Here is a 27,386-nt window from a genome sequence, read left to right as displayed (position 1 = left end):
TCTCTTGTTTCTTCATCATATTTCTCTGCAGGCGGCTTCATTACATAGAAATGTACTTTATTAATCTATTTATTATTCCCCGTCTGTAGTATCTGAATAAAAACTCTTAAGGTCATATTTAATCACACATACATTACTACACTCTATTATACTTCATATTTTATTTAGGTATTTTTACATTTTAACAACAAATAAATCATTAAAAAAATAAGAAAGCATCAAAGTAATTAACCAAGAAGGCCAGAAAGAAAACAAATGTTTCAGCAAGTAAATAAGTAAAAACAAGAAAATAATAATTCATCAAAACGTGCAGTCGTGTCGACCATAAACTCAATAAACAGATATTAAAAAATATACTCAAAGGGTTCTACTGTGTTTCTGATACTTGGATCTAAATGTAAATATGAGTCTTCTTCAGAGATGAAGAACATGTGAGGTTAGAGAGGTTGAGTCAACGTCTGTATTCTGACATTTATATGATATTTGTATTCGCTCCTTGTTGCTTTGCCTCAGACTCTTTGGGCCATAACCTCCTCTGCTGTTTCTTTAGTTCAGCAGGATGAAACATAAACTAAAGAAAGGATCTGAATCTCTGACTCAGAGTGTTTGACTCGCGTCGCAGCATCAAAGCCGTCCAGAGAAAACGAAGCGGCAGCAGGAAGTAAAACGCTTTGTGGAGGAGAGCCAACATGTCATTACCGCTCACACGTCTAACGACGCACGCTGCTCTTTCCTCATGTAATTTACCAGCTTCTGTTCAGGAGAAACACTGAAAGGATCCGGCTTGATTGGTCTGATCAGACCTCGGCCTCCTGATTGCCTCTCACCTGCAGTGTGACTCACCTGTCGGTCTCAGGCCTCTCAGCGCCACATGTTCTCTTCTCTCTTTGCAGACTTCTTTCCATCAGCGTCTCCTTTTCTTTCACCTAATATTGCTCTTGTTTTGCTTCCATAAAGCATGTTTTACATTCAGCCGAGACGTGAAGTCTTCGTTCTAAATTAATCTGGACATTCATAGTCAGCAAACAGAGACAATATTAACAAACTATATTTCTTTAAACTGCCATTTCTCAGCATGATGCCTGGCAGACGTTCAGCAATACTGAATTATTAGACAGCAGTTTCATCGTTGAGCACTTTAATGTGCAAATTGAATTAAAATTAAACAGTACAAATATTTCCAACATTTAAATAGTCAAACATTCTTGTGTACAGGATTTAGCATTTTAGAAATGCATACTTGGTCCATAAGCAACCACACAAGTATATTAAAAAGCACATTGTGTAGCTGAGCCGCGCTGAAAGGTCCAAATGAAACAAATCTTTATGGCACAATACTGAACACACGGCGCGGCCTGAAGGGGTTAAACTGAGCACTCGTCATACATGTACAGCGGAGGAACACGTAACCATCATAGTTTTACATTCCTGACTAATTAAGACCTCTACACCACTGAACAGCACTCCAGCTATGGGAAACAAGCTCTGAAGGAAACACGTGTTGTATAAGTGTTGAACATGTGCATGATGATGGGTTCATGGCCCACAGACACTAACACCTGCTTCTGGGTTCCACTATTCACAAAAAGTCAAGAAAAGATGGCTGCCGTCGATCCGGACGGCCAAACCGCGCCCCACAACGTCTGATCTTGACGTTCAACTTGAGGGAGCCACGAGCAACACAAGCAGAAACTAAACCCACAATCACCGTCATCCTTTAGTTTTATCTCGATCCAAACCCTCCTGTGAGTTAACGAGCTCGTCCCGACTCACCTGAGAGCAAAGAGTTCACATTTCTTACAAACATGTTTGGCAGGAGGATGAAAACATCGAGGGTCACCTGCCAGACGGCTTAGGCACTCGTTTAATACAGAGCAGGAACATCGGAGCACAAACTGTCCTTCAGGCCGGACCTGCATGATGATGAAGATGAAGATGATGGTGATGAAGGCCAGCGTGCGATCAGAGCTGCGTGTCCTCTCTGGTGTCTGTGCTGCTGGACTCGCGTCGCTCCTTCAGGCTGCTGCTGTGCAGCGGAGGATCCTCTGGGACGTGAGCCAGAGGGTCCGACCGGATCAGGTACCTGAGGGGGGGGGGGGGGGGTGTGAAGAGGTGCCTCATGGGAGTTTTCCTAAACAGGTTCGTACTCAACAACCCTTCAGTCCATGAAGAAGAAAAAGCAGCTGGATGAACTAAACTACTTCCCTCAATATCATAAACAGGAAACTGATGCTCGCTCAGTTGTTTTATTCCCTGTAATTGTATATTATTTCCAAAATATTAGGCTGTAAAATTGTCCGGTTCTTTGAGGAGGTGACAGGCCAAGTAGTGAACATTGATCTGTTTTCACTTTATGAAGTTTTAATGCTAAATGTCAATAACTCTTCACCTATTGACTCGTCCAGTCGACAGTTTCATGTTTTTGGACTCATCGTTCACTCTTCTCCTCCTGACGTCTGCAGCTGTTTGTTCAGCAGTGAAAGTGTTTTTAGAGATTTATCTTTTTGTTTTTGCTGCTGGATAAAAGTCCACAAATGAACAAAAGCAGCAACAAACAAACAAACAAACAGACAAACAAACGGCTCTGCAGAGAACAGCAGACTCGGGCGAAATGTGTTATGACTCAACGATTCTTATTTTCAGGTGATGAGTCACAGACAAAACAGTTATGAATATAATATTCCACTTCTGCAAATTAATCCCTCTAAATCCGACACACTGGCCCTTTATGGGAAATATGAATACATTATAATTAGTAATAGGAAATTATACTGAAGAAGCGATCAGTTTTTTGTTTACCTATCCATATTCAATATTCATTTTCACTTCAATCCACTGAGAGAAATGAAACGTCATTGTTTGTGCAAAGCTTCACAAACGAGAAAACACCCACAAATGAGACGGTGTTGACAAAGCTGAGAAATAAACAGGAGCAGCGGTGACTCAAATCTCACCAGATATGCACTCAACAACACATAGAAACCCACACGCACAGCAACGCAACGCACAGCAACGCAACGCACAACAACACAACACACAACGCTACGCACAGCAACGCACAACAACGCTACGCACAACAACGCTACGCACAACAACGCTACGCACAACAACGCTACGCACAACAACGCTACGCACAGCAACGCAACGCACAACAACGCTACGCACAACAACGCTACGCACAGCAACGCAACGCACAACAACGCTACGCACAACAACGCTACGCACAGCAACGCAACGCACAACAACGCTACGCACAACAACGCTACGCACAACGCAACGCACAGCAACGCTACGCACAGCAACGCAACGCAACGCACAACAACGCTACGCACAGCAACGCTACGCACAGCAACGCAACGCACAACAACGCTACGCACAACAACGCTACGCACAACAACGCTACGCACAACAACGCTACGCACAACAACGCTACGCACAACGCAACGCACAACAACGCTACGCACAGCAACGCTACGCACAGCAACGCTACGCACAACAACGCTACGCACAACAACGCAACGCACAACAACGCAACGCACAACAACGCAACGCACAACAACGCAACGCACAACAACGCAACGCTTACACAACGTCGTTGAGCTCCAGCCGGGTGCTGGGAGACGGGTTGATCAGGACGTAGGACAACGTGTTCTGCTGGTCGCTCTGCTCGTCTGAAACAGAGACGCCGCCTCCGTCAGCGGGAGGAGTCTTTACCCAACATGCATCAGGATGCTCTTCATGTCTTTACCCAACATGCATCAGGATGCCCTTCATGTCTTTACCCAACATGCATCAGGATGCCCTTCATGTCTTTACCCAACATGCATCAGGATGCCCTTCATGTCTTTACCCAACATGCATCAGGATGCGCTTCATGTCTTTACCCAACATGCATCAGGATGCGCTTCATGTCTTTACCCAACATGCATCAGGATGCTCTTCATGTCTTTACCCAACATGCATCAGGATGCTCTTCATGTCTTTACCCAACATGCATCAGGATGCTCTTCATGTCTTTACCCAACATGCATCAGGATGCTCTTCATGTCTTTACCCAACATGCATCAGGATGCTCTTCATGTCTTTACCCAACATGCATCAGGATGCTCTTCATGTCTTTACCCAACATGCATCAGGATGCTCTTCATGTCTTTACCCAACATGCATCAGGATGCTCTTCATGTCTTTACCCAACATGCATCAGGATGCTCTTCATGTCTTTACCCAACATGCATCAGGATGCTCTTCATGTCTTTACCTTGCAGGTAACCCAGGTTCACTCTGTTCATCACGTCGCTGGCCGTCAGGTTCGTTAAATCTTCTACACGAAGCCGTAAAAACAAGAAGCAGAGCAACTTTTAAGCAGAAGAAGGCGTGAACGTTAGTGGAAAGAGCAGGTGAGGTCGTGTGAGAGCAGGTGAGGGCGGGTGAGGGCAGGTGAGGGCGGGTGAGAGCGTGGAGAGCAGGTGAGGGCGGGTGAGGGCAGGTGAGGGCGTGTGAGAGCAGGTGAGGGCAGGTGAGGGCGGGTGAGGGCAGGTGAGGGCGGGTGAGGGCAGGTGAGGGCGTGTGAGAGCAGGTGAGGGCGGGTGAGGGCAGGTGAGGGCAGGTGAGGGCAGGTGAGGGCGTGTCCGGCGTCCTCACCGTATCCGGAGGTGGGCAGGCCCAGGTGCCTCATGCGGTTGCGGACCAGCTCCGTCAGCTCCTCCCGCTCGGAGCGCCGGTAGAGGTTGAGGCGCTGCTGCGCGATGCGCTGGGCGTGGTCCCTGCCGGAGTCGCGGCTCGCTCCCTGCCACCGGACGCTCTTCTTGCTCAGGCGCCGGGCCCACTGCATGCTCTTCTTCCTCAGCAGGGGGTGATCCGATTGGCCGTTGCTGCGAGACTCCTCCCCCTTGTCCTTGGCGTCCTCGCAGTCGTCGACGCTGACTGACACCTGTGACTGGGGCGTGCGTGCAGGAAGTTACCTTTTCAGGTGTAATATAATAACTGTGTGCAGGTAAACGCTCAACATGGAACATTTAGAACGGACGTCTTCAGAGGATGAAGCTCCTGACGTCGTCTCCACCTGCAGGGCAGCGCTCTCTGCTCATCTCAGCTTATGAGAACGGCGTCTACATCGATTGGCTCCACGTTCATGGTTCCCAGAGGATTCATCCTCAGTGCTTTGGGGATCTCGTACCTTCAGTAAAATGTTTCTACAACTACTCGAGTCGACTGCCATGAATTTAGTTTCAGGCCCCGTTCCCACGAGGGGAGAACGCAGATATCTTCATGCGGTTTGGCCTTTCATTTACACGAAAACAGATTTTATCACGGAAAACGATCATTTCTAAAAACACCGGCCAAAGTGAAGCTCTATGAAAGCTGTTTTCATGTTTGCGTGTGCACGAGGTCATACGTCACCGTACACGACTAAAAGGCATCACGTCATATGAGCGTCCTCTGTCTACAGTTTGCTCACTGGTCGCGGCGCTCGGTGGCGTATTCATGCGGGTTCATGTGAACAGAAACCTTTTGGAAAACGATCATGTGTGGACGACGTCATCTTTGAAAACGGAGGGGCAGAAATATTCGTTTCCTTAAACACCCGACGACGTGCAAATGTGGCTTCAGACGTTTATGTTTCCCTTAAGATTCAACAAGAGCTGACCAGCTTTTTACTTGTGGAGGTGAAGACGTTCTTGCATATTGTGACGACACTCTGCCACCGGCTGTTGTCCTGCAGGTGTGCAGGTGGGCGGGGCATAGATGGTCGTCAGGAGAGTGGACACACCTGTGCTTCATTAGCGGCCACGCACTTAAGAGTCCCTCGGGTCTGAGCGCTCTCTCTCTCTCCCTCTCTCTCCCTCCCTCCCTCCCTCCCTCCCCCCTGAGATGCCAGGTTGGGTTTGAGCTCAGCGCTCAGAATCTGGTTGGAAACTAAATGAACTCTGCTTGTTGTCAAACCTCTCGCTCCTCTCTGTCATGGCCACACTTCCTGGTTCCTGACACATTCAAGCTGGACGTTCATCTAGAAATCATCTCCGAGGTCTCACCTCAGAAGTCGGGAAAACGTGGGATTCTGTCCGATAGATGCCGATGGGGATTTCGGCGCTGGAGGAGCAGAGCTTCTGGAACAGTCTTCCATAAGTACTGATCCACAGATCCTCCTCTGTTATTTTCATCTGCAACACGAGACAAACAGGCTCACAGTCAGTTACATAAACCGCAGCGTGCATCAGGTCGTTTCTTTCATCTGACTCACGGCACAAAGGAACCCGGACCCCGGCGTGGTGTCCAGCCCCAGCAGCAGCCGCGCGATGAGGATCATGTAGTCCTTCACAAAAGACTGACATGGAACACAGAGAGACTTTCATAACCAAACAAACAGCGCATTTGGAAACGAGCGTCATTTTTCTATCCGTGAACACAAGAGGGCACTTTCTGCTTTCTGCCGCTGCTCGGCGTCTGCAGGCGACGGCGTCGCTGCTGCGAGACATTCATGTGTTTTGAAAAGAGTTATTTGAGGAGCGAAGCGGGAGGTGTGTGTGTACAGTGTGTGTACAGTGTGTGTGTACAGTGTGTGTGTACAGACCTGGTACAGCAGCGTGTCCAGCATGCTGATGCTGAACACCCGGCCCGCTGCGAAGGGGAGGCGGAACATGAAGGCCAGGTTGGAACCTTTATCACGCTCTTTCTGTGGGGGAGACACACACACACACACACACACACACACACACACACACACACACACACACACACAGAGTCACTCTTCTGACTGTACAAGGTCAAAAAGGAAATGGCAAACATAATACGAGGCAGAAGAGCTGCATAAAAACCCACAACGTCATCTTCTCCATGTTTTCAGTCATAATCCAGGTCCATAATTCATACGATAAACTGGTGTTATGCTCACCTTCTCCAGCTTGGAGAGGGCCAGTGAGTAGCAGTCCTTTGCTCTAAACTGCATGAATCTCATGTTGGATGGATGAGTGAGCTCAGTGATGATGCTGAGGCTGGGAAACAACCTGCGACGGGAGGAAAGAGTGAAGGAAAAGAAGAGTCAGGACGAGACGCAGCATCTCCTGCAGGCCCACATGCACACAACGATGTCATCCAACTGGAGACCATGCCGTGGTCAACACGTGATAATCATAACGATAACGTCCCATCCATCACCTGAACATCGTCTGCACGTTGACAATAGTTTTGGCGTCGGCCATGTAGTCCTCCTCGGCACTCATGGTGCTCTCTTTATCCACAACAACCAAGTTATCAGCGTAGATGATGCCACACTGCAGGAGGCTGTCCAGACTGACACACACACACACACACACACACACACACACACACAACAATGAGCACAGCAACAGCAGGCATTAATTTGCTGGAACATGCTGCACTTTCAATTAAATCTCAAACAAATTCAAACTCCTCTTGAATATATTTGAGTGAAAGAATAACTTTAAATAGAAAACACCAGCAGGATCGTGAGCATTCTTACTTGTCGATGGTCCCGGCCATGTAGTAGACCATCGGAAAGCAGCAGATGGCCTCCAGGAAGTGATTATCTGGCCTACAGGAAGCACGATGTGCGATAGAGAAAAGGTCCTTTTACTCAGAATACACTGGAATGTTCACACAACAACACACAACAATGAACACCAGCGACGTGAAGCGCTCACCTGGAGAAAGACCTGAGCACAGGTGAGCCCACGCGTCACGTGCAACAAATATAAATGTGTTGCCGTTGTGCGTTTGTGCAGCTTGAAGACGTTTTCCCTGCAAGCGTTCATCATTTCTCATCGTGTTTTATTCCCTCATCGTTTCACAGAGCAGCGTAGTGAAGGTGTGCTGCAGGTGGAGCGCAGCGACGACGTCGAAGATGTTTAACCAGGTGAACATTAAACACACTGAAAGACGTCTGCCTCGGGGACGTAAGAGTTGACCTACAACGCGTGTGTACATCCATGTGAGGCGGTGGCTGTTTAACAGCTCATCCAATCAGATTTCACCTTCTGGTTCTCTCCGTTAGAGTCGGAGACTGAATTATGCTCCTGCAACTACAACTGCTGCTGCCACGCAGTCGCATGACGGACTCGTGTTGGTTTATAGTTCCTGTGTTTCATCCTCCAGACCAGCAGGTGGCGCAACGTTTAGAGTGGACCTGCACGCCGACGTTCACGATATCTCCCTCCAGGAGTTCACCTCCATCTTTGTGTCCTGATACTCGTCAGGTTTTATAAATGCTCATATTTGTGGACCTCTTCAGCCAAACGTTCTTCAACAGGATCCATTGTTCCTGTTTCTGCTGTGGCTTTTAAAAACAGAGGTATGATGCTGTGAAACCGGACATGAGAGACTCAGAAAGGACGTGGTTAGCGGACCAATCACAGCTTTGTGGGCTCGCGTTGCTTTGACGGATAGTCAGACATTTAGGCTGACGCACGCAAAATGGCCGATTTGACCACGCAAGGGCGGCCGTGCGTGTCTTGCGTCTCTGCGTGAAACCAGAGTATAAATCAGCCTTAAACAGCAACGCGAGCATCGTGGACGTTGAGGTACCAAAGCTGCTGATGTGAGGACGCACAGCGGGGAGCCCGGGGCCCTCAGGGGCCTCGAGTGTCTGCAGCCAGGAGGACGAGTCCGTCTGGTGCTGCGTACGCTCACTGAGACGCTGCTGCTGCACCAACACACACCGTGCAGACACAAGGCTGCTGCAGCGCTTGAATAGCGTATCCATGTGTGGGCGTTTGTGTTTGTGCGACAGAGAGAGAGAGAGAGCGAGAGAGCGAGAGAGAGAGCGAGAGAGCGAGCTACATGGGGGTTATTGTTCTGTGTGAGCGTCCTGAAAGCTCCCCGTGGGGCTGCAGGACGCATCATGGCCGTCCATGAGCGCCCGCTCGCTGCTCTCCAAAGAAATAATTTCCGTCCTTTTTTCTCCGCCTGCAGCAATATAATATCACTCAGGTTCAAGGCAAAACAAGTTGCTATGGTGACTGTCTGGAGCAGCGGTTTTTTTATTTTGAATTTTCTTTGTCGCCCCCAAAAACTCGGCGTCACCGCGAGCGCAACCCGACGTCAGGGCCTCAGCGGAGCACCGCCTCCACGGCCTCGTCCGGAGGGAACGGCTGACGAGCGCCGAGCGTGCAGAACGACGCCCAGCTCACAGTGTGTGTGTGTGTGTGTGTGTGTCTGTGTGTGTGTCTGTGTGTGAGCTCACGGGTTGTCGAGCAGCAGCACGATGGGGTTGAGTTCCTTCCTGGGTCTGTAATAAGCTCTGAGAGGCACGATGAAGTTGTAGAGGCCGTTCCCGGCCGTCTCCGCGGACACGATGATGAGCTTGTTCTTGAAGCCGTACGCCTTCGCGTCCTCAAAGCTGTTGTGCCTGCAACCCTGAAGAAGGAGCACACAAACAGATATTTTGGGTCTGCTGTTCTGCGAAGGACAAAGAAAGGGAAGGAATGGAAGGAATGACGGAGGCAGCGAGGCGCTGAGTGACTAAGTTGGACAGCGACGGCCCACCTGGTCCAGACGTAGGCAGCAGAACGAAGCTTTCTCCGCCAGCAGATGGCACAAGGTGGGCGAGCTGCCGATGTACGGAGAGTTAGGGGGATAACCTTTCACGTACCTGCAGACACATCCAGAAAGCATGAATGACACATCTCGTCTTGTAATTTCTCGCACTAACAACAACAAGAAAGCCGGCTCTGCTTTCCTTAAGTTCTTTATTCATGTTGAATATGTTTTGGTTGCGAAACGGTAAAGAAACGAGACTCAATAGGATTATGTCTGATTTCATTTTGCAGGTTTAGCATGTATTAAATGATGCTCAGCCAGAAATACATTGTGCATTAATTAATTAGAAGTAAAAGCCAGTTAATACACAACATTGCAACACAAATTATTCAAAAACCTGCCTCCAGGTTTAGATAATATGATAATGTGCTCAAATGATAAACATTAATAATTGTATTTACTGTTACAGTTTGTTAGCACAACAAATCTAACTTCTACCTGAGCAGTATTTAAGTCAGGTAACTTCTGATTAGAAAGGTTTTGACCGCCAGGTGACGTGTCTGTGATCAGCTCTGCTTCCTCGTGGTTAGTTTGAAGGTTTACTCGTGGTTAGTTTAAAGGTTTACTCGTGGTTAGTTTGAAGGTTTACTCGTGGTTAGTTTAAAGGTTTACTCGTGGTTAGTTTAAAGGTTTACTCGTGGTTAGTTTAAAGGTTTACTCGTGGTTAGTTTAAAGGTTTACTCGTGGTTAGTTTAAAGGTTTACTCGTGGTTAGTTTAAAGGTTTACTCGTGGTTAGTTTGAAGGTTTCCTCGTGGTTAGTTTAAAGGTTTACTCGTGGTTAGTTTGAAGGTTTACTCGTGGTTAGTTTAAAGGTTTACTCGTGGTTAGTTTAAAGGTTTACTCGTGGTTAGTTTGAAGGTTTACTCGTGGTTAGTTTGATGGTTTACTCGTGGTTAGTTTGAAGGTTTACTCGTGGTTAGTTTAAAGGTTTACTCGTGGTTAGTTTAAAGGTTTACTCGTGGTTAGTTTAAAGGTTTACTCGTGGTTAGTTTAAAGGTTTACTCGTGGTTAGTTTGAAGGTTTACTCGTGGTTAGTTTGAAGGTTTACTCGTGGTTAGTTTGAAGGTTTACTCGTGGTTAGTTTGAAGGTTTACTCGTGGTTAGTTTAAAGGTTTACTCGTGGTTAGTTTGAAGGTTTACTCGTGGTTAGTTTGAAGGTTTACTCGTGGTTAGTTGGAAGGTTTACTCGTGGTTAGTTGGAAGGTTTACTCGTGGTTAGTTGGAAGGTTTACTCGTGGTTAGTTGGAAGGTTTACTCGTGGTTAGTTTAAAGGTTTACTCGTGGTTAGTTTAAAGGTTTACTCGTGGTTAGTTTAAAGGTTTACTCGTGGTTAGTTTAAAGGTTTACTCGTGGTTAGTTTGAAGGTTTACTCGTGGTTAGTTTAAAGGTTTACTCGTGGTTAGTTTAAATGTTTACTCGTGGTTAGTTTAAAGGTTTACTCGTGGTTAGTTTGAAGGTTTACTCGTGGTTAGTTTAAAGGTTTACTCGTGGTTAGTTTAAAGGTTTACTCGTGGTTAGTTTGAAGGTTTCCTCGTGGTTAGTTTAAAGGTTTACTCGTGGTTAGTTTGAAGGTTTACTCGTGGTTAGTTTAAAGGTTTACTCGTGGTTAGTTTAAAGGTTTACTCGTGGTTAGTTTGAAGGTTTACTCGTGGTTAGTTTGATGGTTTACTCGTGGTTAGTTTGAAGGTTTACTCGTGGTTAGTTTAAAGGTTTACTCGTGGTTAGTTTAAAGGTTTACTCGTGGTTAGTTTAAAGGTTTACTCGTGGTTAGTTTAAAGGTTTACTCGTGGTTAGTTTACTCGTGTGCGTACAAACAAAGACAGAAACCTTACTCAGCGGGCGAGTGGCCTTTCTCGTCCGTGAAGACGGAGTCGTCCTCTGATTGGTCGCTGAGGAGGTCACACGGCAGGATTGAGGCGGAGTCTGCGATCTCCTGAACCGGGGCGATGCTCGGCCGGCGGCCTCCGGCTCCGTTTATGGTCGGCGGCACCAGTTTTCCTCCCGGGCCGCCGGGCGGGCTGGTGTTCTGGAGGTCCATGGCGACGGTGCCTGTGAATCACAGCCTGAGCTTCAACTGCACGTGAAGAAGCAGCCAATCAGAGTCAGCGACACGCTGGCGCTCGCTCACCCATGCTGGCGATGATGCTGTGCACGGGGAGCTGCGAGGGGCCGTCGAACAGCCCGCCGGCGGGGCGGCCCTTCCTCTCCTCCTGGTTGAAGATGAAGGCCGAGTTCTCCTCCTTGGTGATGTTGATGTAGTAGCACGTGTCCGTGGCGGCCATGATGTGTCGCGGGCCGGGGTTCAGCAGGATGCTCTTGTTGTCTTCGCTCTTTATTCCGATCAGACACACGCCGTACCTGCACGCCACACACCTGCCGTTAGCGAGGACTCACACACATCGGACAAGACTTTCAAGTGAAGGCCATACAAATAGATCACCCTCGAGCTAAGCTACGCTAAGCTAAGCTAAGCAGCTGTTTGTTGTAGCAAACTGGCATCCCTAAATAAAACATATCTCACAGATAACGATCACGGGAGCTGAAAACTCTCTGGATGTGCATCAATAGTACAATCAAAAAGCTGGTTCTTGGTCATTTTGCACTTCTTTATCTGCATAAATATGAGGACGACTGAAAAGAATATCTGAGCGCTGCTGCTGCTCTTCATTAAACCAGATGACAGAATCTGTTGGTATGTTTTCAACTCGTCAGCGTCTGAGAGAGATGCTCTAGCCGACATGTCAACTCACTTCTTGTGAGCGTGAAAGGAGGCGTACGTGAAGCTTTTGCCGTTGTACTCTCCAAAGAACTTGCTGTCGCACACTCGGATGTGGTAGACCTCGTTGCCAGAGCAACACCCGTACATCCTCTGCCACTGCTCCGGAGACTGCTGTCCTTCTCTGCATCATTCAGGGGAGAGAGAAGGAATTAAGCGTGGACGCATTCCTCTTTGCAGGTTCAGTAAATGGCCTCATGTGCCGCTGCGTTCTGGATCCATCATCCATCAACTCCCTGCAGGCGTCCCTGCAGAGCTCTCGGGGTCTGGAGCCCGTCGGCCTCTGGCAGCGCGTTGACCCGTGTGCATCGTGTCCAACAGGCCCAACGAAGTGACCTCTGATGATTACTGCAATTACTGAAGCGCTTTGATGGAGTTCATGCTGAGAGACGCTCAGAACAACAACTTTAAAACCTGCTTCTTATTAACATTTAGACAAAATGACGCATACATATTTCACATTTTCACTGCAACTCAAGCTACAAGACGTAACATTCGGCTCATTATTCTCACTATCTCTTGGTCCCTTTAAGACTTATTTCCCACTCAACCTCCTTGATGGACTGCATGTCTCTAAATTCATCTTGTGCACTCAAGGACGCACGCCCACACATGCAATGCCAGCGTAAACACGCTCCCTCACAGCCAGACAGCCACGATGCATATTCATGCACAGCTTTTGTATTAATGTGTGCAATTTAAAAGCCTGTTCGCTTTCCCCTCTAATAAAGATTCACAGGCTTTGAAAAGGGTTTTCAGCAGCACAGTGGGTGCCATCGACCTCTGCGTTCCCTCTTTGTGCTTTCCTTCAGCCGGCGACATCAGCTTTTAAAAGTGATCCGCTCGCAGTTTGTAAAAAATCATTCTCCACCCGAGAGGTTTTCACACAATTTTACGAAGAGCAAATCCTAAAAGGCCATTTTGTGGGTGCTACCTGGTGTCGTTCTCCAGAAACAATCAACTCTTTTGTCTTTTCTGGCGTATCCGTTGTTCTTGTTGCATGAACACATCCATGTGCAACAAGACATGGACACGTGAAGACGTTTGAAGTTTTGACAGAAGGTTACTGACCGTCCGCGTGAGGTGTGCACGAGCAGCGTGACCAAGGTGGAGGTGGCAGGACACACGCAGTTGAGAGCCAACATGGCGTACTTGAACTCCTCCTCACACACGACGTGATCTGAAGGATCCCAGTGGGAGAAGACATCGTGTTGTGTGTTACACAGGAGTTGTGCTTCATGAGTGAAACATGTACATTTGTGTCTTTTTTTTACCCGAAATTATCTCCAAAGCTTTGCTCTCAATTCAAACAAATGATCAAAAAATAATAATTTGCTCTCAAATCTAAAAATTGCTTTAAAAAAAAATGCTGTCATGAAGAAATTTCTTTTGGGGAGCAAATTATTTTATTTTTTTGGGGGGAGATTTAATTATAAACTAGAAATTTGCTCGGGTAAGAAAGACACAAATCTACCTTCATAGAAAACAAATCCTCCAGTTTGCATATTTGCTTTCCGGCGTAAACTAGAGATCAATATCTCTTCCTCTGACTTCATCATTTATTCAGAGAGCGAGCGTCGCTGGAAGACGGACATGCAGCTTGAATTTGGTTAAATCCAGATGGAAACACAAACATCACTGATGGATGAGGTCAGGCAACGTCAACGTCGTTCGCGAGTCATTTTCAATGGAAGCTGCTGAGATGAAGCTGCTGCGAAGCTTCAACCAACAACGTGTCGTTGGTTCCATCCTGTTCCGCTCCGTCTGCCCGGTGACCGACGGCCGGAAAGCAAATAAGAGATTTACTCAAAGTTTAGAAACTCCCACCTGCGAATTTGACATGGAACTTGTTTTCTGGTTTGAGGATCTGGACGTAAAGAGGGCAGTTTGGAGCAAAGTCCTTCACCGCCCAGGCTCTCAGGATGGTCTGGTGGTCCTGTGGGAAAACAGTCAAAGATTATGTCATTTCACTCTGCATTTCAATGTAATCTCCTTTCATTAGTCGGTGATTGTCTTCACGGCTGACTGACGTGAGCGTCTGTCAACAATTGAACGTCAACTCATAATTGGAGTTCATTAATTGTCGCTCTCCTCACCGCCGCCATGCGATCCACCTCGTTGCGACTGCTGAGAATGAAACACGCCTCGGCGTCATCCATCCTGCCGAGTGGACAAACAAGAGAAGAAGAGAAGGAGTCAAAACGCATGAAAAGGCAGAAAAGGCAGTAAGGAGTCATGAACTCTGCCACAGAGGAGCGCCAGTTATCTGTGAGCAGGCAGAAGAGACAACAGCAACTAGTTTCATTTCAAATTGCCTTACAGACAAACTCTCAAAGTCTCTGCATCTTTAGATTAACAGGACCGGAGCGAGTGGGAGGACTTGAAACTGGACCAGATGCAGGATGGAAGCGCCTCACACGCCAGACCTCCAGATTTAATGACTCTCTTCGCTGGTGGATGTTGTCAGTGTTATATAACCGATGTCATCAGAGTACTGCTCTGGTGTCAGCGGCTCAATACATTATGTTACAGGATATTGTGTATTTTGGGTTAGAATTGCACTTTTCTAAAGTTGGGGACTCATAGAGACATCCTGACTTTCAGTTCCTGATATATGAGATATAAATAAATAATTACTTTAAAATATCAAACAAAAGATCTGTGAGTGCCAGAAGGTTTCTAATGTCTCTGATTCCTGCGTGAGGCTGCAGAAATAAACCCGGCGATGCGCAGGAGGACAGCAGGTACTTATAATATTAATATTCACTTGTATAATTCAAAATGATCAGAAGAGTCCTGTTTTCTTTCCTCACAGAAACAGCTGTGTTCAATAGCTGAGTCTTTAAAAGAAATTAGCACAGCTTGAATGAATAACAACAACTTTGTCTCAGGAGGAGAAAACACAATCTCTCTGACGAGCTCGTTCACTCGAAGAGGAAACCGAATATTCAGGCGAGAGTTTCGTCCTGATGGTTTAATGCAATAATGTATATGCAACAAAACCCTCCTGGAGCGTCAATAAGACACCTTTTAGGAAGGATTAGGGTCTAAAGAATCAGAACCTGCAACAACTATCACAATAAAACAAAGTCTTGTCCTGATAGGAAGGAGTTTCAGTCAAGAAACTGTGCTGTTTGGCTGAAAAATGGAAAAATATTACGTATGTTAAGCCAGAAGATTGTCTGCATGGGGCATGCTGGGACTCAAAATTGGCGCGGGAGGATTTTGGCGCACGGCTTCCAGAAGGTGAAGTGTCACCTACTTGGCTCTCAGCAGGTCCTGGTCCTTGAGGACGGAGCCCTGCAGGTAGATGACCCTCTGCGACCACAGAGGGATCTGCAGCACTCGGCGCACCTGCAGGTCCATTTCACTGGGGCAGAGGATCACCACGTAGTAGTCCTGTGAGGGGACAAGGACCCCGTCAGTCCTGGTGGAGCGAGCGCATCCTGCATGTGTACTCACAGGGCAACAGCATGTTAGCATATGTTCCTTGTACCTGCAGTCGGGGATGGGCATAGAATTCGTTGAGGAAGTCCATGAGCAGGTCGATCTTCAGCGCGCTGACGCACAGCACCACGTGCTTCTCCGTCTGCGCTCGGTGGCGGCTGTAGTTCCCTCCGGACTTCTGTCTCTCCATCCACAAGTACATCAGCTCCTCGAACTGACACACAGCAAGTGAAGTGAGTAAAAGCACAGGAGAAGCATCGTCGGGACGGGACATCTGGGCGTCCTCCCACCTGCAGGGGCAGAACCACCAGAGCCACGCAGATCATGATGACCACCAGCAGCTGGGACGGCCAGATGCGCGGCGTGACGTCCCCGAAGCCCACCGTGGAGAAGGTGACGATGCAGAAGTAGAAGGAGTTGAAGAGCGAGAGGTTCTTACCGGCTCGCTCCAGGTGCTGGATCCCACAGGTGCTGCAGAACAAGTCAACTTGAGAACACGTGACCAAACAAAACCGATGCCAGCATTCATGACGGCGTGCTGCTCACAGAGAGCAGCGATGTATGATATTCAATTCAACCTGTAATAACCCCATGAAGGGTTATTGTTTGGGTTTATTGCCTGCTTTGTTTTTGACTTACTGGTTATTGACGTTTGCTCAGATGATATTTTATTGTTTGAAGAAAGTAGAGAGGCGTTATGCTGCTTCCTCTCTCATATAGGAATCAGACTTTTATTTTGAAAAGGTTTGTTCTACGCTTGAGTGTGAGCTTGACAGTTAGCGACGGATCTTAAGGACCGATGTGTCTTCATACATCTGAAGTGTTCAATAGTTTAATGGAAGAATGTATTCAATATTAATCTCAAATCAGAAAATGTCACCTGAGTGAATTACACTCTTCTCATGCCAGCAACGCTTCTGTAATTAACTGTGAGTGTAACACAGAATTATTTATTTCAAGGAAATGATGAGAAATGGACCTGAGAATAAAAGCGTCACAAACATTTCCTTATTTCCTCTCAACTTTGACCAGTTTGACCAGTTTGACTGGTTTGACTGGTTTGACTGGTTTGCTTTGACGAGGCTGAGATCGGATCGCTGCTATCTGATGCTGCAGCACACGATCACATCCATCTGCACTTTTCTAGATGTTGAGGCAGGAAAAGCATCACAACTTCCACATGTTCATGAAGAACGACAGAGAAGCCGAAGCAGCCTCACCCGGTGAAGACGAGGCACAGCAGGGTGCAGATGAGGATGAGCACCTGGTTGAACATGGCCGAGTTGGTCCTCTGGATTGCTCTGTGGACGTCATTCTGCCCGGCAACAACAGCACACTTTAACATTTTAACCATACGCATACAGAATAAGGACATAACGTGCATCCAGCGTGAAAGACAGAAGACGTGACAGGATGAGCAGGAAGGCTGCAGACGATCCCAGAGGAAAGCTTCAGGGTGAACAGAGCAGAACCACAGAGGACGCTGCGATGTTGTCAACAGCTGCGGTACCACTGTGAGCCGCGAGCGTCTGAACAGAACCAGTAAAATGTCGATGGCGAAAAAAGTCATTAACAGAAGCAATTAAAGTTATTGCTTCTCACTCACGATCATGTTCTCCAAAGCGCACTTAGCCAGCCAGCAGTTGAGGAACACGGGGATGAAAATGTTTCTTATGGAGGGCCAGAAGATCTGAGGAGGAGAGACGCCGCTCATTAAAGATCATATTTCATCTCAACGTTTAGTCACATTAAGACTGTGACACAACTAGTTAGTTAAGTAGCATTAATACCAACATGCTGATGTTTAGCAGGTCAAATGTTTCCTGTTTTCCACCTGAAGTTAGCGCGTTAGCTTCTGTTTCTATTACCAATCAACACGACAACTATGTACAACATTTATCTCTCATACGACTGGGAGATGAAGAGTATTTCTGTCTGTTCGTTTTACCGTAATGATGAAGGGAACTGTGTTGATCATCTCCAGAAGAAAGGACACCTGGAATATCTGCTCCCAAATGTTCCCCTGAAATACAATAAAACATTGATGCAGAGACTTTCTGACAGTTTTACCTGAGAGCACACAATAGACTCTGAGTCAGAGATGCAGAACTTCATTTTCATCTGTCACTTTTCCACTTAGTCCTTCACCTCAGTGATTATCATCTGATGCAGCCGTGAAACATGACTGTGTCTAATTACACCACTTATGGATTGTCAATCTCACAGACTGTAAGTGACGAATGCACAGATTGTGTTGCTGCCATGCGCAAAGTCTGTGTGTGTGTGTGTGTCTGTGTGTGTGTCTGTGTGCAGAGTCTTACCTTGTAGCTCAGATACATCAGTAACATCGTCTCCAGGAAACTAATGATGGCGACGATCACCTGAAACAGAGAATAATGAACACGAGCTCATGAATTATTCACAGGAGATGAGTTCAGGAATAATAATAATAATAATTAAATAAAGCCAGTGTTTTCACTGTGAGCTCAAATACTTGATCCCCTCACACGAGTGTTCTCGTGGGGCTGAGACTCACTTGAATGGCCCAGACGGGAACCTTCCTGTCCACCCAGAAGATGAGCTCCCTGTAACACAGAGCACACCAGCGTGACTATCCTCTGAGTCCTGCGGCGTTGCTTCATCATCTGTTTCTGAGATGGACGCCGTCGCAGGAGCAGCAGCTGAGCGTCGCTCTGGCCTCAGGGCGATCATTTTAAACTGAAGGACCTTCTGCCGCTCACCAGTTTATCTCTCTGTCCTGCACGGATCCGTTCCACAGGCAGTCGACGCTGCAGGACAGTGAGCAACAAAGCAAAGGCAGATTAGATTAGATTAGCACTGAAACCAGATGCATGTGCTTAGTGTGTGTGTGAGTGCTTCTGCTGGCAGCAGACAAACCATTTGTTGTTGCCGTTGGGAGCGTTTTGCTGCCCTGCGCTGTGAGCGGCGGCGGCGGCGCCGTGGGCGGGGTTATCCGTCACCACCCGGATGATGTACAGCAGGCAGGTGAGCAGCTTCAGGGAGAAGTTGAACACACGAATCCGAAGGCCTGAAAGCAAAAGAGAGAAGAATCGTCCACACCGACGGGATTAACTGTGACTCATAACAGCATCAGCGTGTTTAAGTACATTTGATGATTGACAGCCAGTGTGATTGACATTAAGTGTGCTACGGCGGTAATTATTATTAAATCTATGGTTGCTAAGCAAGACCCGCTCTCTCTGTCTGGTCCTCGTTAAGCACAAATTGGTCCATTTGGTTTTATCGAGTTGCTCCTTTAATGAAGCCGTTACGTTGCGCAACAGGTGACTCAGGTGAGCGACTCACTGGATCTCTGGTTCTTGATGAAGAAGAGCTTCAGACGTTCCTTGAAGGTGTTTTCGTTCACGTAGAACTCCACCTGAACCCTGACGGCACAAACACACACACACACACACACACACACACGCACAAGGTTTACACAGCAGGAACGAGGAAGAGGAGCGTTGGTCCTGATCGTGACTTCATCTTTAACGGAGAGGAACTTTCTGCGTTTGGAGACGTCGCTGAGCTCAAAGTCACAACTGTGAAAAAACATATTAGGTTAACGGGAATGTGAGATTAGCACACACACACACACACACACACACACACACACACACACTCTTTTTTTTGGTCATATTTTTTTGCCCTTTTTTTTCGATCAATTATATATTTTTGAATATTTTTTGGCGTTATAATTATGTTTTTTTGTGTCAGAAATGGGCTTCCATAATTTTATGACTTTAATTATATGACTTTTTTGTTGTTGTCATAAGTATGACTTTTTTTGTCGCCTTTTTTTTCATGACTGTTGTTGTCATAATTTTTACTTAATTTTTTTGTCATAGTTATGACTTTTTTTTTGTGGCGGAAATGAACTTCCATAAATTTCAGAATAAAACCATCTCTAAAAAGATTCTTGTTATAATAAAGAAACACTGAATTCCTTCCATGTTCTCACCCTGATGTGCAGCTTACAGACAGACGTGCGCTAGTTGTTCATGAGCCGTGAGGGAGAAGCGTCCTGTGGGTGAAGACTTCCTCTGCACTGTGAGCAACAGGCTGGACGTTCATTTGTGAAACAGAATAAAACACACAAAGAGAAGGACTCGTGCTGTAGCTTGGCAACACACTGCACATGCCTGAGGAGACGGAGCAGGTAAAAATGAATAGACGGCGTGAACGCATGAAGCATATTACTGCTGCTGCTGAAGTCTGCCCGACGACACAGCGGCACCAGAGACAGAGGAACTAATGACGACGTCTGAGAACAGCTGTCATGTCCGGCAGCGCGGCGGAGAGCTGCAGGTGAAGGCACTTCAACTAATGGCTGCAACGTATGAGGGTCCTGCAGATTGCTCTGTGTCTCACCCCTCCACCCACACACACTCACACACTCTCACACACACACACACACACACACACAAGCCCTGACCCTCAATCAGCTCCTGTTGAGCACACAATTACCAGCACAGGAGGTCTGGTGGCGTCCTGCGGGTCAAATGGGAGTTCCAGGCCGTGAGGCGCTCTGGAAGTAATTAGATCTGCAAAAGATCTGCAATCATCTTGCAGCAGCAGCTTCCATCACATGAAGTCACCTGGAGGTGCTGATGGACGCCAGAGAACGACCGGTTGTGTTTCATCACAAACATATGTTTTTGTTTGAAGAGCTGAAATGTGTTCAATTAAATGGATCAACGGGAAATTAATTAGTGCGGATTAACACTTCTGTGTTTGTGTTGTTGTTTTGGACATCGTGAGCAAGAGAAAGACGTCAACATCAACCATCATTCTTTGACATGTTAAAAAGCAAACTATTAATAGAGGAATATTGAAAATTGATTGTGAAATAATCGCAGATCTAAAATCAATTGTTTCTATTCGAGCTGAAACCAGAGCAGAAAGGTTACGACAGCGTTAAGAGTTACAATGCAAACATAAATAGTTTCTGTTTCCTTCTTTTCAATGAAAGTGAATTCTAGATATTTTCAAACGTATAAAACAAGAGTTTTCAATAAGTCGACCTGGAAATCGTTTCCATCTTTTTTATGACACTTAAAGAACTGAAAGGTTCGAAAAAAGAATCAACCATGACAATGGTTACTTCATCCTGCAGCAGTTACGTTGATGAATACAATAAATAACTTGAATAAACAAACATGTCTGAGCGTCTCCTTCTGGTCAGACGGAGCTCTTCCTCAAAACAACAATAATCAAACCCGCCGGCGGCACAGAGCCTCCCCTCGCCGCCCGGTCAGAGCAGCCAGCACTCAGGGCACCGTGCGCTCTGAGCGGCTCGGCCTGGCTCGGCCTGGCTCGGCCTGGCTCGGCGTGGCCCTACCTCTGCCCGCCGTCGCCCCCAAAAGAGTCCGAGCTGCAGGTCCTGGCGGCCGGGTCCCAGGTGGAGATGATCCTTCTGGGATCCATCGTGCAGGAGAACACCTGCGTCTGCGTCGCAGCCGGTTTCTCAGCGTCTTGACGGCGCGCCGCCTGCAGCTCTGAACCAACACGCGCTGCGTGTGTGTGTGTGTGTGTGTGTGTGTGTGTGTGTGTGTGTGTGTGGAGGAACTAATTGTGGAGGGAAAACAATCCAAACGAGCCGAACGAAGCTATGTCAAAAAAAATGTATTCAAGGATGAATCTGTGTTTGATTAATTATTTATTTTAATGACGGAAAGTGTTTGTTTGAATATTTTTAGAAACGTATAAATTCTCTCTCTCTTCCGCTGGCGTGCGGGCCTGTTGCCACAGCAACATTGACAGGAATAACCTCCATGATGCTGCAACTCGGTCGTCTCCAGCGCAGCGCTGCAGCTCCCGACGAGGCCGTGAACATCTCCACCAGAGGAACGCTGGAGGAGCTGCAGAGCAACACGGCTGCGTCTTCATGTGTCATCTGGTGTCGCAGCACAAAGCCCAGAGTCCTGTCTCTCGCTCTGCAGAAAGCTCTGCCCGTGTGAAGCTTTCAGCTGGCGACTGACAGAGCAACAGAAATATTGTTCTTTTGGGATTTGAGAACACGCGGACAAAAAGAACAGAGAACAAAGCTTCGTTTCCAGCTCCTCTCTCTCTTCTGCACCCTCCCACCTTTTTGTCTTCTCTTAATTTGACGAGTCTGAAGTAGTAATTTATAGATGACCTTCTCTCCGTGAGTCAGTGCTTTTGGAAAATACCAGAAGAGGCCACTTCAGCCCACCTTCGCCCACGCCGGCGGAGCCGCTCTGCGGGGCCTCCAGGGTCCATGAGAAGACCCGAACACAGAACTCCTGTCTGCGGATTATGTCACATTTTCACTTCTGCATTACGCGTTCATGTATCGTCACATTATTCTCAGAAAGACTTCACTTCAGCGTGAATCATGAGATAAACAGAGCGAATGTCACTGCATGAGACAGAAAGTCAGACAACGGATGAAATGAGGAAAAAAGGGGAAATGTTCAAAAGAAGGAATGAGCCGGAGAGAAAGACGATAGCACCTAAAATACGACTGATCGTTTGACAATAATGTGTGTACACTGTGTACACGCAGTTGTGTGTTTCTTCCCAAGCGTGCATGTCTTTGAGAAAGAAACAGATGATCCCTGGAAGACGTGACCGCTGACTTTTGGGAGTTCACAGACACACAAGCCTGCAAGCTGACCACCAACACACCAACACAACAACACCACCAACACAAAAACACCACCAACACAACACACCACCACACCACACCACCAACACAACACACCAACACCACCAACACACCACACCACCAACACAAAAACACCACCAACACAACACACCACCAACACACCAACACCACCAACACAACAACACCACCAACACACCACACCACCAACACACCACACCACCAACACAACAACACCAACACACCAACACAACAACACCACCAACACAACAACACAACAACACCACCAACACACCAACACAACAACACCACCAACACACCACACCACCAACACAACAACACAACAACACCACCAACACACCACACCACCAACACACCAACACACCAACACCACCAACACAACAACACCACCAACACAACACACCACCAACACACCAACACCACCAACACCACCAACACAAAACACCAACACCACCAACACACCAACACAACAACAACACCACCAACACACCACCAACACAACAACACCACCAACACAAAAACACCACCAACACAACACACCACCAACACACCACACCACCAACACACCAACACCACCAACACCACCACCACCAACACCACCAACACACCAACACAACAACACCACCAACACAACACACCACCAACACAACACACCGCCACCACCAACACACCAACACAACAACACCACCAACACACCACACCACCAACACAACACACCACCAACACAACACACCACCAACACACCAACACAACAACACCACCAACACAACACACCACCAACACAACACACCGCCACCACCAACACACCAACACAACAACACCACCAACACAACACACCACCAACACACCACACCACCAACACACCAACACCACCACCACCACCAACACCACCACCACCAACACCACCAACACAACAACACCACCAACACAACACAACACACCACCAACACAACACACCGCCACCACCAACACACCAACACAACAACACCACCAACACAACAACACCACCAACACAACACACCAACACAACACACCACCACCACCTCATCTACCAGCGCCAGCAGACGGGTTGCTTCACTGCAAAGAGCAGCAGAGCCATGATAACCATCTGAATAGCAGCTGAACGTGGAGACGGCTTCATGGAGGAGAAGACAGTGGTTGTTGCAAGGACAGCTGGGAAAAGGTCACATCTGACTGAAAGCTTTGGCAGAGCTCGTTGTTTTTCCTCGTCAAATAGACGTGTCAAATATTACAAACAGCATTTGCGGTCTCAAAGGTTTGCTGCTGTAATCACATCTAAAATTACATTTGGTCATCGCTCCGCTGAGGTCCATCTGGCAGAAGCAGAGCTCACATGCTGACTGCGTATCTGTAAGGAAAACGAGCAAACAGCTCACTGTTGTAATGCAGAACTCTTCCAGACCACAACAGCAGAAGGTTTGTTCTTTTATGAGTTGTTTTTTACTCTCTTTGTTTTAGACTTCATGAGCGAACACTTAGTTCTCTCTGCGGGACAGTTTCTGATCTGCAGACGAAAACAAATGAGGCAGATATCAGAAAGAAAAGAAGACTGTTACTGCTCTCGTCTATCGAGCTGCAGCAGAGGAGAACCGGAGGAAAGAGGAGACAGGAAGCATGCGTAAAGGTAACGAACAGAGGGACCGACGGCAACGTCTCTTCTCAAATTCTCGCTGTGAAATAGGTCATAGTGCCGAAAAAAAGTGTTTCAAGTAAGACTTTTTGAAGTTTTGAATACATTCTTCGGGGAATGTATCAAACATTCTCTCTGTCACACACACACACACACACACACACACACACACACACACACACACACACACACACACACACACACACACACACACACACACACACAGCCTACTTTATAAAAACCCAGCGATTCCTCTTCCTCTTCCTCTTTCAGCACCATGGACAGCAGCAGCTTCATTTCCTCTTTTCTGCCTCTTACAGCCTTTAAGCTTCTGTACGTCGTATATTCTAAGACTAGAAGTCGACACGGCAGCACATCATGCACACTGATGTGCAGGTGGAGTTAAATGTTAATGTGAGTAATTATCAGCTGTAAAGAAAAATACAATAAAAAAAGAGGCAATCTGGCAATCAGCTCCTCGGTGAGAGCAGATGACTAAGAGAGCTGAACTGACATCAAATAATCTGCATATTTTATGCAGACTGCCAGGAGTCAAGCCAAGTGTGCAATTTAGTCATTTTGAGGTTAAAGATGCTTTTTGTCATCAGAGTTAGAACTGAAACCAGTGATTCATTTTTACCTTGATGAAGCGTTTTGAAGGCTGAAGAAACGCAAACAAATGTCTCTGAGTCTTGTTTTGACCAACTAAGAGTCCAAAACCCCAAATTGTCCAAATATCACCAGCAAATTAGATAAATTAATAGATTATTAGTAGTCAGCAAGTGAGCCGTCAGCCACCAGTTAGCTAAAGCTAACGGATGAACGGTCTAAACAGCACCAGGGTTGGAATAAACAGAGCTAACAGTTACTGAGTGCTTCAGTTTATCTGATTGTGGGATTTATTCTGAGAAACCAAACCACTGGACCGTGTAGACAGTATCTGACAGTCAAACTCTTGCATATCGCTCACAATATTGTTCTTCTTCCCTTTGGACCACCACCAAGACCCCAGAATGTGACCTTCCTGTCACTGATGGTGTCAAACCGCGGTGAGCTTCATCCTCTCTGCTCGTCCTCACCTGTCATCATTCTGGAAGCTCTGGTCGCCGAGCAGCAGGTCTCTGAAGCGGAAGCGCGGCGGCAGCGGAGGCACCTCCTCGCTCTCCTCCTGCTCCATCTGAAGGGTGGAGATGTCCAAGATAACCCCGCTGCTGGTGCTGCTGGTCTGGAGCGGAGCTGGAGACGGACTGCAGGACGCAGAGGAGAAAAGTCAAGAAGCAGAAGAGGAAGGGAGGAAGGAAAAGAGGCAGCTTGCTCACGTGAAGGGAGGTGGAAAGGTTGAAAAGGAATAAGGAGAGGATGCAAGGAAAGGAAACATATTGAAAAGTGCAGGCGGTGCAGTGATTCAACGGAAAGGTCTGGGTGAGTTTACGGGTTATTTCACTCTCTGCAGTGAGTCTCTGAGTCTTTTAGGCTTCAGCTGTCGGCAGCTTGTTCTGCAACCTGATCTTCAAACACGCTGACGTCAAAGCACGATGCTAACTGCTTCACTGCTACTCAGATGCATTTAAAGTGCATGTTGTTGATGTTTTCTGTTCAGGTTAAGCAGGATTATAGATTACAGACACAGATTCATGCAAATATCAAATCATAAAACAACTTTTTGCATAATTAGCACAGCGGTTACTCATCACAGGGAGATGTGACAGTTGCATTTTATTATTCAGATGTCTGCATTGGTGTGAAATCGTCTCAGTTAAAGAGAGGTGTTTTTGGTCTCTTCCACTAAAGAAGAAGAAGAAGAAGAAGAAGAAGAAGAAGAAGAAGAAGAAGAAGAAGAAGAAGAAGAAGAAGAAGAAGAGGCCAAACACAAAATACAATTTAGAGAAAGCTCTAACCCTTCCCTCAGTTTCTCTGCTCTCTGCCTGTTTGCTCTCGTCCTGCATTAAGCTCGACAAACACATTGCATAAAAGATGAAGGGTTTATTTCCCATGTGCGATGGTGAAACCGATCCATAACTCAACAAAACATAAGCCAACGGCAAAGAGCAGCAGTCTCATAAAACAGTTGAGCTCACGAGTCATTTAACGCATCTGAGTGAACAGAGAATGAAGCATGTTGATGGAGAGATGCATGAGTTCACATGCTGTGTAATTTAACAACACAATCCTCTTTTGTACTCTGAAAATAGACCATTCTGTTCAACAAAACATGTGTTTTTTCATTGAAAAGTAACAGAAACATGCAACAAATTCCAACATCATATAAAGTGTCAACTAGTTGATGTAATGCACCAAATGTCTGCAGAAGATAATACCCAATAATAATAATAATAATACCGACACCGTGAGACACAGTGATGACAGCAGGACATGAGCAAACTGATGGACAGAGCTTTGGAAAACACACGCAAACTAAAAGCAGCTTGTGTGTTATTGTCATTATTCATTAGTAAGTTATTGGTCACTAATCTCCACAGGGATGAGTTCCCTCCTGACTTCCGGCTCTCTTACCGTGGCTTGTGCTCGTTCACGGTCCCATCATCGTGCACAAATGTCTGATTCACGTAACATTCACTGCACATTTTGGCCGGAGATCCGGCGCCGCCGTCGGACCGGCGCGCGGCGGCGGTCGGCGTGAAGTCCCCGGTGACTGAGTCTCCTTCCCGGGTCCGGTGCATCGGAGGCTGAGCCGCCAGAAGGGAGCGGACACCCGGAGAGAAGGACGCGCTCTGCGAGACGCTCCGATGTCTCCTGTGTGTTGGATGGACGTCCCCTCCTCGCCCCTCCCCCCTCCACTCCTCACCTATTCAGGTGCATCTTGGAAGAGTTTTTTTTTTTTTCAGCCAACGCAGAAGAAGAGACTGCGCGCGAAGTGGCAGCTCATGAAGTCTTTAAAGCAGACGAGCTGGACGCTGCAGATGAAATGAACTCTTCTGCTTCTTCTTCTTCTTCTTCTTCTTCTTCTTCTTCTTCTTCTTCTTCTTCTTCTTCTTCTTCTTCTTTTTCCTCTTCTTCTTCTTCTTCTTCTTGCAGCTGGATGGAGATGTTGATGTTGGAGGTCCAGAGACTGCAGTGAACACACCGGCGTTCCTTCACCTGATGATGATGAGTATTCACCTCCTGATGAAGAGAGAGAGGAGCTCCATCTGTTGGAGGCTGCAGGTGCTTCAGCTCTCTGGGACGAACATCTGAGGTTAACGGTGACATTTAGATAAAGAAAAACACGCAAATAACCTCATGAAAACACACTGGAAATGAGAAACTGTTGCAGCTTTAAAAAGGT

General features: G+C 47.0%; 1 protein-coding gene across 3 annotated transcripts; it reads right to left on the bottom strand.

Moving 5' to 3' along the window:
* Positions 1-174: 174 nt before the first annotated feature.
* On the bottom strand, positions 175-27,159 carry LOC137783761 (potassium channel subfamily T member 2-like). 3 transcript variants are annotated; one of them, XM_068574057.1, is made up of 31 exons: positions 26,615-27,159; positions 25,180-25,347; positions 19,107-19,186; positions 18,678-18,828; positions 18,521-18,568; positions 18,316-18,364; positions 18,101-18,160; positions 17,728-17,802; positions 17,386-17,469; positions 17,000-17,094; positions 16,070-16,250; positions 15,829-15,993; positions 15,595-15,731; positions 14,429-14,492; positions 14,160-14,268; positions 13,404-13,512; positions 12,307-12,456; positions 11,685-11,914; positions 11,389-11,605; positions 9,502-9,607; positions 9,200-9,372; positions 7,481-7,552; positions 7,156-7,290; positions 6,893-7,004; positions 6,572-6,673; positions 6,242-6,325; positions 6,033-6,161; positions 4,642-4,936; positions 4,259-4,321; positions 3,587-3,671; positions 175-2,083 (listed from the first exon to the last, which is right to left on the bottom strand). In XM_068574057.1, the coding sequence occupies exons 1-31, from the start codon at positions 26,779-26,781 to the stop codon at positions 1,963-1,965; spliced, it is 3,816 nt and encodes a 1,271-aa protein (XP_068430158.1). In that variant the 5' UTR covers positions 26,782-27,159; the 3' UTR covers positions 175-1,962. The 3 variants fall into 3 exon arrangements, with proteins under 3 accessions (XP_068430158.1, XP_068430159.1, XP_068430160.1); XM_068574058.1 differs by having other exon boundaries at positions 4,259-4,318; XM_068574059.1 differs by having other exon boundaries at positions 4,642-4,930.
* Positions 27,160-27,386: the final 227 nt, after the last annotated feature.

This window comes from Clinocottus analis, unplaced genomic scaffold (assembly GCF_023055335.1).
Source record: "Clinocottus analis isolate CAN_PGR_092001 unplaced genomic scaffold, fCliAna1.0.p SCAF_13, whole genome shotgun sequence".
Taxonomy (NCBI): domain Eukaryota; kingdom Metazoa; phylum Chordata; class Actinopteri; order Perciformes; family Cottidae; genus Clinocottus; species Clinocottus analis.
This window is presented reverse-complemented; position numbering and strand designations above follow the sequence as displayed.